Raw genomic sequence first — 12,143 nt, 5'->3', positions numbered from 1 at the left:
GTTTACTTTTCCAAGATACTTTACTTACGGGAAAGACACTAGTTTAAATCACAGTAACATAAACGATTCTGTTCTTCTTCAGTTTGTTAATGTGATATCTTGGCAATCTGGAGGAGTATGCGGATTGGTTTCTTGGACTACCACCTATGGTTCTGATGTGATCCCTTAGACGTTCTAAGGTCACCTATTATCAATTTTACAATGAGGACTAAGAGTTACGAACAAGTCCCAGCTTCTCTAAATTACATTAAATAAGTCACATGTTTTCTTGCTTAGTGAATTCATTCCAGCCCCATTCTTGAAATCTATTTCCCTCTACCTTAACATTGATATATTGTCCGTTAATATAAACCCTTTCTGGAAACTAAAAATTGAGTCCCAAAAGCCACTAAATAGAACCTAAATTTGAAAGAAGAGATTTGTTTATGTGATTTTACATAGTGAAACATGGTAATAGCCCATAAAGAGGTTTCCCTCAACTCTAACCATCTAAAATGGGAATGATCGGGACGCCTGGGTGGCTCAGTGGGTTAAGCTGCTGCCTTCGGCTCGAGTCATGATCTCAGGGTCCTGGGATTGAGTCCCACATCAGGCTCTCTGCTCCCCAGGGAGCCTGTTCCCCCCCCCCCCTCTCTCTCTGCCTGCCTCTCCGTCTACTTGTGATTTCTCTCTGTCAAATAAATAAATCTTTAAAAAATAAAATAAAATGGGAATGATCTTAGAAAATCCAATTACCTTGCCCGAACACCACACACACACTCACACTCACTCTTTCTCTCTCTCTCTCCCTCGACACTACTAAATAAAGAGAAGCCCAACTAACAAATCCAACCAATCCCAGCTTACATTTTCACACTGTTTCAATTCTGGCAAGCTACAAGTTTACAGAATAATAGTTATTTCAGAACACAGGGATTTATGCTATACTAGGAAAAAACAGCTACAGAACTGGGATAACAAGCAGTATAAATGAGCTTTTTGCTTGTTCACAGGTCCACAAAACCAAGACTTTATAAGTCCCTCAGCGTTGAAAGACATACATGGAGTTTGTCATGGTTAACTTACAGAAGTCAGTCTCACAGAATCTCTTAATTGAAAGAAATTTTTAAACAATGTAATCTTACCCTAATGTCTCTACTAATACATTTCTGCCAAGAGGCCACTCATACAGAATGGCAGAACCACTGACCAGAAATTCTTCAGAAAGCATGAGAAAAAAAAACTGAAAATGGAGAAATTTTCCAATTTTTTAGAAAATAGAAGAAGGCTCCTCAAACTACAGATTAGTTAGCTTGATGTCAATCCTCAATAAAACTCAAGAAAAAATTATTTGAAACAAACTGGAAGGAAAAAAAAGAAACAACAATTCTAGGAGCTAGAACAGATACAATATGAACAAATTATGTCAAACTAATCACATTTTTCTTGATAAACCTATTAGACTGGTAGATCAATACAATATTATAGTCTTAATATATCTTGACATTTTAAAGTTTCCCATGATATAATTTTAGACCAAACAAAAAGAAAAATATAATCTGGTTCCCCTAAAATCATACCATGAAATAAAGAAATCAAATTCAAGCCTGTTTACACAGTAAAATATTCTAGGAAACACTGATAGGGGAATGGGGAAGTCAGGGAAGGAGGCCCATATAGGGTGTGTTATCCAGCAAGTTACCACTGTGGTTAAGTGGAACCCATCCATCCCCACCCCTCACCCCATTCTTGAGTGTCATTCTCCCATCACCTCCCCAACACCCCAACATGTACTTTTGCGTAGACCCTACAGCTATATCTCTAAATAGCCTTCAGTCTCAGGGGCTGGCAGTTGGAAATAAGGCCAGCACACAGAAATAGTAAGTGCCAACATAGGGCCAGGCAACAAGAGGTATTCATGGCTAACTGAAAACACAAAAAGTATTTGAAAATTGAAATTTTAAGGTATTACTGTAATATGATACTCATCACTTTGTTCAAGGATATTGTTTGTTTGAATATAGATTTTTACTTTATCAAAATATTTTCTGGGGGTGTCTGGGTAGCTCAGTGGGTTGAAGCCTCTGCCTTCAGCTCAGGTCATGATCCCAGGGTCCTGGGATCGAGCCCCGCATCGGGCTCTCTGCTCTGCAGGGAGCATGCTTCCTCCTCTCTCTCTGCCTGCCTCTCTGCCTACTTGTGATCTCTGTCTGTCAAATAAATAAATAAAATCTTTAAAAAAAAAATATTTTCTGCTTTCATCTGTAAGTGGTTTCTTTAGAAAACCAATTAGCATACTTTTGCTTTAAATAATAACTCATTTGAAAAGCTAATATTAGGGGCACCTGGGTGGCTCAGTGGGTTAAAACCTCTGCCTTCATCTCAGGTCATGATCCCAGGGTCCTGGGATCGAGCCCCACATTGGGCTCTCTGCTCGGCAGGGAGCTTGCTTCCCTTCCTCTCTCTCTGCCTGCCTCTCTGCCTACTTGTGATCTCTGTCAAATAAATAAATAAAAATCTTAAAAAAAAAAAAGCTAATATTAGAAAATATTTTATTTGCACAATTCTTGAACATTTGCAAAGCACTTTCACATGTTTCCTCAAGTTAATTTTTACTAAGCTCTCTACCATTACTCCATTCCCATTGGCACTTTTTCTATTCCTAAAACATAGTAGTTTTTTCTATCTTGGTATCTCTGTTGGCAATTTTCTCAGCTGCTCTTTCTACCAGGAATGTTCTTCCCCTCAAACTATTTCCAAGTTTGGCATTTCATACCTCAAGTCTCAGTAATTAAATATTACCACCTCAGTTCTTAGTACTATCTAAACAGAACACCTACTTGCCTTGCCTTTATTCTTTTTCACGTTCACAGTATTTTATAATGGCCTTCAAAGAATATCATGTATTTGAATAACTCATTATTTGTCTGCTTCTACCACAAGTCTATAAACTCCATGAAGAGCTGCAATTCATAAATCATAGTATTATGCCTGTCAAATTCAACAAATATTTTCTGAGGAAAACAACAAATTAACCGATCAACCAAATTGGGTCCCTGAAAATTTTAAGATTCAAGATCTTGAGATCTCATAGGATCTGAAAGAAACCTCAGAGATTACCTAATCCAATCTGAGTTTCACAGAAAGTACAAAAGTGGATTTTCCAGAACACAGAGCTCCTCAATGCCAGAGCAAGCCCTTAAGATCACATGTATTGACTCACAAACATAAACATAATGATCTAATCATGTCCTAACTAACACAAAAATAATCCTTTTAAAGTTTTAACTTATCTGACTACTAAAGCTCTATTGTCTCTATAGCCGAGTGGAGAGTATAAGAAAAAAAGACAATTCACCAAAAAGTATACACAGTGATAATAAAACATAGATAAGCAGTAAACTTTTTTTTTTTAAGATTTTAATTATTTATTGAGAGAGAAACCTGGGGAGGAGCAGAGAGAGTGAGAGAATCTCTAGCAGACTCCGCACCAAACAGAGAGCCAGACTTGGGGCTTGATCTCACAATCCTGAAATCACAACCTGAGCCAAAATCAAGTGTTGGGCACTTAACTAACTGAGCCACCCAGATGCCCCAGCAGCAAACTTCTAAATAATACATATGTTTCCTGCTTCAATATATTCTCATTCAATTACTTGCAGAGTAGCATCTTTAAATGCCTTACACAATGTAAAAAAAAAAAATTCAATTAGTTAAAATGCACAAATTTACTTATAATATTTTATTTCTCTAACATCCCATAATCTTATCAGTCCCTAAATAAATATTCCTAACACAGTCTCTTAGGGTCACCTGGGTGGCTCAGTGGGTTAAAGCCTCTGCCTTCAGCTCAGGTCATGATCCCAGGGTCCTGGGATCAAGCCCCGCATCAGGCTCACTGCTCGGTGGGGAGCCTGCTTCCTCCTCTCTCTCATCTCTCTGCCTACTTGTGATCTCTGTCAAATAAATACATAAAAAATCTTAAAAAAAAAAAAAGTCTCTTAAATGAACATACTACTTCCCAAAATAAGAGCAACTGAAAGTTAAACTGTACAAGTTTACCTCATTATTGGTATAATGGAGATCCATAGACTGTCCAAAGGCAATTTTAGCCTTAGATCTCAGATCTTCCAGTTTAACTGGTCTGGGGAATTGAAGGATTCTATACAGACAGAATTTTAAGATAATTAATTTTCTTAGGCATAGTTAAGTAACATATTTAAAACAGTTATCTCTTTGGTAGAGAAATACAAAATAAAGTCTGAAACTGCTTTATGAATATTAAAAAAGCAATTGTAAAATGTTCAATGAAGAAAATGATTAAAATTAAACTATGTGACTTCTACATAATGGAACGCAATGAAATGGTTAAAAAGAATGAAGTTTATCCTTAGGGATTTAAATTTTGATTTCTGTATCCTTATCAACTCAACATTTTTGATCACCTATATATCATGTAAGTATATCCCCCAAATAAGTATTTAAAAATTTTAAATTCTAATATTTCCTTCCTATGTAGTAAAGGACTGGCCTGTACTGCCCATGGGAGGCATGCAGCTAAGCTCAGAGATTTCTATACCAGACTGTAAACTCTGTAAGGGGGAAGGACCATGTCTGTTTTAGTCTTTATTCTTTCACGGACCAGTACTTAGAATACTTAATAAACAGTGCTCAGTAAATGGAAAAGAACTGAGGAAATATCCATAAAAGAACAATAAATAGGGGGAAACAGGATGGAATATCTGGTATAACCCATTTTTGTAGACAATTCTGTGTAAAGCACATTTACTTCTTCAGGTTATAGGACTTATGAGCCTTTTTAAAGTCCTTAAAATGGATAGCTCTTTCATTAAATGAATTTAATGAGACACTAATAACAGAAATGAAATCCCATCTTCTTTAACTCCTACTAAACTTTGTTAGCAATTTTGTTGTCAATTACCACCACCGCCCACCACCACTACACTGAGATAGAGATACCCAGTAGAAGGCTAGGCTTATACCTTTGCTGATTAATTTATAGCCATCATTCCAACTCTCTTTCTCAAAGTTACTAATTAAATACATATCATATGATTGAGGTCTCTCAAACAAAATTATGAATGTTAACTCCATGTACATAAATTCTATATATCTGAAGGAATTATACAATTACAATGAGGAGAAATATATTTAATTTCCTCCAAGTAAAAATAAAAGGAATGCTAATATTTAAAGGCTGCATTATACAATGACCTTTTTTATTTCTTAAAATAAAAACATTAATCATTTCTAATGTTTAACCTAAATTCTGAGAGATTCTATTTGAAGTCTAAGTGCATGTTATACATTACCAAGGACTATTCCACTCTCAATTTGTAAGCCATGAACCTCCACTAAAGTCCAGAAAAAAACCCTTAATGGCTTTAATTATGACTCATTTGATTAAATCAATAAACTAAGATGTAATGTTTCTTTCCTTACCTTTTTTCCCCTCTATGTTCAAATTTGACTCGAACATCATTCTATAATGAAACGATAAATCATTTCTGAGATCAGATAATATTTCTAGAATTTCTAGGTCATTTTTTTTCTTAGTCACCCCTTTCCTGCCCCCCACCTTTGTCACTCATTTAAAATAGAGGAGGGGGAAAGGATGTTTCATTTTCAGTGTGAACTCCAATTAACTGATTGTGTCCACAAAAGAGCCGACCTGAGAACGGTGCTGTTGAATCTGGGCTGAAAGCAAAGAATACCACAATCTCTTGGTGTTAGCACCAAGGGTATGAGACACTTGCTAGTCTGTTAAAGGGAAATATAGAATACTATACTCTCACTTTTTGTGTTGAACATCCCAAACAAATTTTATTTATAAAAATCAAAATAATGCTCATTTATAAATACAATACACTATTTTAAAATAAAAACAATTTGCTTATCTTAAATGCTTTAAGAATGGATGAAATATCATCATTAGAGAGCAATTACCACGTTAAATGATACTCTAGTACACCCATTTGGAAAAAAAAAATGTATGACAAACAACAAAATATTTGACTTAAAAGTGTAAACGAGAAGACACTTTAACAAACCCTCTCTAAGACCGGGATATTCATGACAAATAACTCATTTAACAACAATATGTATTTATTAAAATATTAAAACAAATACCTGCTTTTTTGGTGATGAAGCTTTTGTTTTTCTGGTTTCCTGTAAAGATAATGCTGGTCGACTGGCTTTATGAAGAACAGCCAAATCTTGCATGATTGAGTTCAAAGCTTGCTGATCATCTGAGTATTTTAAAAGTAATATATACACAGGATTGTAATTTCAATATTTATTTATCATAGATATCAAACACAAAATTGATCATGAAATTTAATGCAAAATGCATTAATTTAACACAAAAAAAATGCATCTAGGACATTTTGAATGCCTACACTGATATTTTGGTGAAATAAAATTTTAATTTAAAAACTGAAGACTGTGAAGTGTGTAAACCTGGTGATTCACAGACCTGTACCCCTGGGGATAAAAATATATGTTTATAAAAATTAAAAATTAAAAAAAAAAAAAAAAAATAAAAAAAAAAAAAAAAAAAAAAAAAAACTGAAGACAAATAACATTAAAACTGCCCTAGACTCAAGTACTAGTTTCACACTAGGTGTAACATTTACAGGCAAGATAAAGCCATTCTGATTCTTCTAACAATGTAACATCCGAGTATAGTGTCAAAACAGTCCCATCATAACAAATTACTTTCTATGACTCCTAAATAAAACATCAGTAGAGGGTCGCCTGGGTGGCTCAGTGGGTTAAGGCCGCTGCCTTCGGCTCGGGTCATGATCCCAGGGTCCTGGGATCGAGCCACATATCGGGCGCTCTGCTCAGCAGGGAGCCTGCTTCCTCCTCTCTCTCTGCCTGCCTCTCTGCCTACTTGTGATCTCTGTCTGTCAAATAAATAAATAAAATCTTTAAAAAAAACAAATAAGTAGAACACCTAAAATTTTAATTAAAGCAAGTTGGGTGGGGGAAAAATAAAAGACTTTCATCATTATTTGGCATTTATGTTCAAAGTACAAATTCCTTTTAGAGTTTTTCATCAGTACTTCAAGGGAGAAACAAAAAGCTTTATCTGTGGATAATGACCTAATGATATTTGGAAGTGTTTTCCTGAATTTCCTCACCATGAAGTTCAACAAGACTACAAACATTTAACAGACTATTTAATGATCTCAGCCATTAACAACTTAAATGGTAATAATGTAAGAAAAATGTATTCCTTAGAAAAAATGTGGTGAATCCTTAAGTGGTGAACCCCTAAAACTGAGTGAAAGGATCATGAACCATGAACTTTAAATTTCTTCCAAATATATAAATTTCTTAAGCATGAATCTCCAAGTAATAATAATTACATGCACTCTGGAAAAGTTCATGCCTGGCTTAAATCTCTTATCACATTTATATATGCTAATTTCCTTATTTTAAAAAAATGAGTACATTTTTTCTATTATAGATGTTAATAAAAGAGTAAAGAGGACCATTTGAATAAAAGTAATTTCTTAGTGAGATGACATACAAATGAAGGGCAATTTAAAAGTCAGGTTTCTGGGGCACCTGGGTGGCTCAGTGGGTTAAAGCCTCTGCCTTCAGCTCAGATCATGATCCCAGAGTCCTGGGATCAAGCCCCATATCAGGCTCTCTGCTCAGCAGGGAGCCTGCTTCCTCCTCCTCCTCTCTCTCTCTCTCTGCCTGCCTCTCTGCCTACTTGTGATCTGTCAAATAAATAAATAAATAAATCTTAAAAAAAAAAAAAGTCAGGTTTCTTCATCTAGTATTCTCTCTGGACATCAGAATCTAAGTAAGTCCCAATCTATTTTAGCAGTTTATTTTGAATGTCCCTATTAGGATATCCTGCATGACATGGTCATTCCAAATCTGTAACTCAAAAAGTGTTTTAATCAAAAATCTATTAAGTAAATAAATACAAAACATTATACAAGTCTACATCATAAAACTTCTTTATAAAAGTGTTCTTCATGCACACAGAGAAAAATTTTTCTTCCCCATTTTATCCCTTAATTACAGACAAAAGTTGCTTTTGGTTTGAACTCACCCATCACGGCAACCAGCTCAACAATTTGAAAATTAAGAAAATGGTTCTTCCATCAGCATTCTTTACTTCCTGAGGAGGAAAAAGGATGAACACATTAGTAATAGAAATAGAAGAGGCAGCCACACACAAAATAATCAGAATAAGGTGTGCCTGGGTGGCTCAGTGGGTTAAAAGCCTCTGCCTTCAGCTCCGGTCATGATCCCAGGGCCCTGGGATTGAGTCCCGCATCGGGCTCTCTGCTTGGCAGGGAGCCTCCTTCCCTTCCCTTCTCTCTGCCTGCCTCTCTGCCTACTTGTGATCTCTGTCTGTCAAATAAGTAGATAAAAATCTTTTTTTAAAAAAGTCAGAATAAATAACACTAACGAGAAAAATACAGTATTAATACTTTATATATTTTACTGGGGAAAGGTGCTTTATTTTTGCAAGATAATTATTGAGAATGAACTAAGGATCATTATCATAGTCCATATTAAATTTAACTCAATATTTTTCAGGCTCCTGTCTAAGCTAGAAAAAACAACAGAATTTTTCAAAGTCAAAAATCTTTTTTTCTTCCACTTGCCCAAAGTCGAAAATCTTTTCTTTTTTATTAAAAGGTTTTATTTATTTATTTGGGAGAGAGAAAGAGCAGGGGAGGAGAAGAGGAAGAGGTGGAAAGAATCTCAGGCAGACTCTGCGCTGAGTGCAAAGCCCGACTTGAGACTTGCTCTCATAACCCATGAGATGACAACCTGGGCCAAAACCAAGAGTTGGACGCTCAACTAAACCACTCAGGCATCCCAGCAAGGTCAAAAATCTTAGTAATAGCCCCATAAATTCCTACAGGGCAGATATAAAATGAGTAGAAAAGGTCATTACCTTTAAAGACAAAAAAGGAGAACATTAAAAATATAGTAAATATCTACAAAAATTCTCTTCCAAGAAAGAAAAAAAATGTCAGAATCAACTTTTTCAGAACTCTGGAACTACCCAAAAGGCTTGTAGCAATCTGAGCAGCATTTAACAATCTTAGTAAAAAGAGAGCCTCTAACCGTCCCTATTTGTATCTCCCACCCTTACCCCTGGCTCAAAAATAGCAATGTAGGGACGCCTGGGTGGCTCAGTGGGTTAAGCCGCTGCCTTCGGCTCAGGTCATGATCTCAGGGTCCTGGGATCGAGTCCCGCATCGGGCTCTCTGCTCAGCAGGGAGCCTGCTTCCCTCTCTCTCTCTCTCTGCCTGCCTCTCCATCTACTTGTGATTTCTGTCAAATAAACAAATAAAATCTTTAAAAAAAAAATAGCAATGTAAACCAACAGTCTACAGTAATTGTGAAAATAAGCAGCCTGACTACCACTGGAGAGGGCAGAATGGAATTGGAACTTCTTCAAAGTCTGATTCCAAAAATAAATGCCATATAACCTATCGAGTGGTTGTTCAATAGACCCAACTTGAAAGGCAGAATTTATTTAACTTGACTAAAGTTCTTCCAGTGCAAAGAGCTTGGAGGTTTTGATGAAATGTAAAAAGAATTGCTGCATATCTAAACGGTCTGAGAGAGGGGAGAACTGTTGGGGCAAACAATAGGTTTTAGCCAAGTTGAGGAATGAGATTTCAGAAAGGAACTCTGAATAGCTCCAACAGATTCCTGGGACTCAAAGTCACATATATGCCCAGAACTGTTGCAAAATAAAGAAAGGCCAAAGACGGCCCTAGGCTTCCACCTAACAACTAAACTAACTTCAGTGACCACATACAACACAAAATACAAACGTTAAACAATTAGTGCCCAAAAGTCACTAAAAAGTAAGAACAATTAAAACATACTGGAGTTGGAGAAGAATCTGATTTCCAGAGGTGGCATACTTTTTTTTTTCTTCAGAAAAAATTCTGAGATATATAAATATAATATGACCCATACACTGGAGTGGGGGAGGGATGAGCAGAAATTGACTGTAAGGGGAGCCCAAATGTTGAACTACCTAGACAGAGAGATTAAATCAGATATTTTATGGGGGCCTGGGTGGCTCAGTGGGTTAAGCCTCTGCCTTCCGCTCAGGTCATGGTCTCAGGATTCTGGGATTAAGCCCCGCATTGGGCTCTCTGCTCAGCAGGGAGCCTGCTTCCCCTTCTCTGCCTACTTGTGTGATCTTTCTCTCTGTGTCAAATAAATAAATAAAATCTTTAAAAATGTTTTAAAAATTTTAACACAGAGAGAGAGAGGAGAAGGGAGCTGGGGGAAATTGGAGGGGGAGACAAACCATGAGAGACTGTGGACTCTGAGGAACTGAGGGTTTTGGAGGGGAGGTTGGGTGAACCTGGTGGTGGGTGTTATGGAGGGCACATATTGCATGGAGCACTGGGTGTGGTGCATAAACAATGAATTCTGGAACACTGAAAAGAAATTTAAAAAATAAATAAAAATTTTTTTAAAAATTTTAATAAAATAAATAAATCAACTATTTTAAATATGTTCAAAGAACTAAGGAATGTATGAGAATGATGACTCATCACAAAGAATATCAATAAAAACCCAAAAACTTTAAAAAGAAACCAGACAGAAATTTCAGTTGGAAAACATAATATCTGAAACCATTACGCACACCAACTTATGCATAATGGGAATCCCAAAAGAGGAGAAAGAGAAAGGTGCAGAAAGAATATTTTTATAAAAGTGAAAAACTTTCTAAATATGATAAAAAACAACTTACACATCCAAGAAGTCCAACAAACTATAAAAAGGATAAAAACCAAAGTGATCTACACCTAGATGCATCACACTCAAACCGTTAAAAGATAAGGAATCTAAGAGCAGCAATAAAGTAGGAACTCATCATTTACCAGGGATGCTTAAATGATTTTTGTTGATAACATAAGAAGGCAGAGAGCACTGGGTAACATTCAGAGTACTGAAAGAAAAAAATAAAAACTACCAATCAAAAATTCTATATCCAACAAAACCATCCTGCAAAACAGAAAAAAAATTAAGACATTCCTACACAAACAAACACAGAGAATTCATTACAACTAGACCTGCACTATAAGAAATACAAAAAGAGTTCGTCAGGCTAAAATATAAAGGACACTGGATGGCAAACCCAATCCACATGCAGAAAGTAATGGTAATTAATTACATATCTAAAGATAAAAAAAGACCGCAAAGGGGCTCCTGGGTGGCTCAGTGGGTTAAAGCCTCTGCCTTTGGCTCACGTCATGATCCCAGGGTCCTGGTATCGAGCCCCGCATCAGGCTCTCTGCTCAGCCGGGAGCCTGCTGTCTCTCTCTCTCTGCCTGCCTCTCTGCCTACTTGTAATCTCTGTCAAATAAATAAATAAAATCTTAAAAAAAAACAAAAACACAAAAATGTTTGTTTCTTTTCATTTCTTCTATATGTGAATGTAATAGGTACAAAAATGGTCCACCCCAAAGATGTCCATATCCCATTTCCTAGAACCTTTGCAAATATATTACCTTACATGGCAAAAGGATCTTTGAAGATATGATACATTAACAAATTTAAGATGAGAGAATTATCCTGGATTACTGGGGTCAGACCTAACATAATCACAAGGATCCTTATAAATAAAGGAATAAGCAGGAAAGCATCAGAGTGATGCTGCATAGTAAAGGCTTGACCTGTCACTGTTGGCTTTGAAGATGGACCAGGATAGCCATGAGCTAAAGAATACAGGCAACTGCTAGAAAGTGAGAAAGGCAAGAAAAATGGATTTTTCCCCTTTAGCCTCCAGAAGGAGTCTGGCAGAGTCTGGCAATGCTGACACCTTGATTTTTAGCCCAGTGAGACTCATTTCAGACTTCTGACTTCCAAAAATTTAAGACAATAAACTTGGGTTGTTTTAAGCCACCAAATTTGTGGTAATCTGTTACAGGAGTATGGAGCGAGTACTTAAGACCACACCCAGTTTCTATGACTTGCCAGAGAACTCAACTGACTCAGCAATACAGTTCACACTAACAAGCTGTAATTTATTATGCCAAAAAGATAGAGGGCAAAATCAGCAAAGGGAAAAAGCACATGGGACAAAGTCCAGGGAAGGTTAGGGCTAGCTCTTAAGGATCTTTTTTTAATAG

General features: G+C 36.4%; 1 protein-coding gene across 1 annotated transcript in view; it reads right to left on the bottom strand.

Annotated features, from left to right (window-relative positions):
- The window catches only part of MAP3K2 (mitogen-activated protein kinase kinase kinase 2), an 85,214-nt gene that overhangs the window by 32,544 nt on the left and 40,527 nt on the right, over positions 1-12,143 (bottom strand). Inside the window, exons 2-5 of the mRNA XM_045066531.1 lie at positions 8,075-8,143; positions 6,130-6,248; positions 5,443-5,483; positions 4,042-4,141 (exon numbers count right to left, since the gene is read on the bottom strand). Coding sequence (XP_044922466.1) covers positions 4,042-4,141; positions 5,443-5,483; positions 6,130-6,248; positions 8,075-8,078 — 264 coding nt within the window. The 5' untranslated portion in view covers positions 8,079-8,143. The remainder of the gene's footprint in view (positions 1-4,041; positions 4,142-5,442; positions 5,484-6,129; positions 6,249-8,074; positions 8,144-12,143) is intronic.

The sequence above is a fragment of the Mustela putorius genome, unplaced genomic scaffold (genome assembly GCF_011764305.1).
Source record: "Mustela putorius furo isolate JIRA1106 unplaced genomic scaffold, ASM1176430v1.1 tig00003867_pilon_pilon_pilon, whole genome shotgun sequence".
In the NCBI taxonomy this organism is placed as follows: Eukaryota; Metazoa; Chordata; class Mammalia; order Carnivora; family Mustelidae; genus Mustela; species Mustela putorius.
The sequence above is the reverse complement of the archived record's forward strand: the minus strand, read 5'-3'. Positions and strand labels throughout refer to the sequence as shown.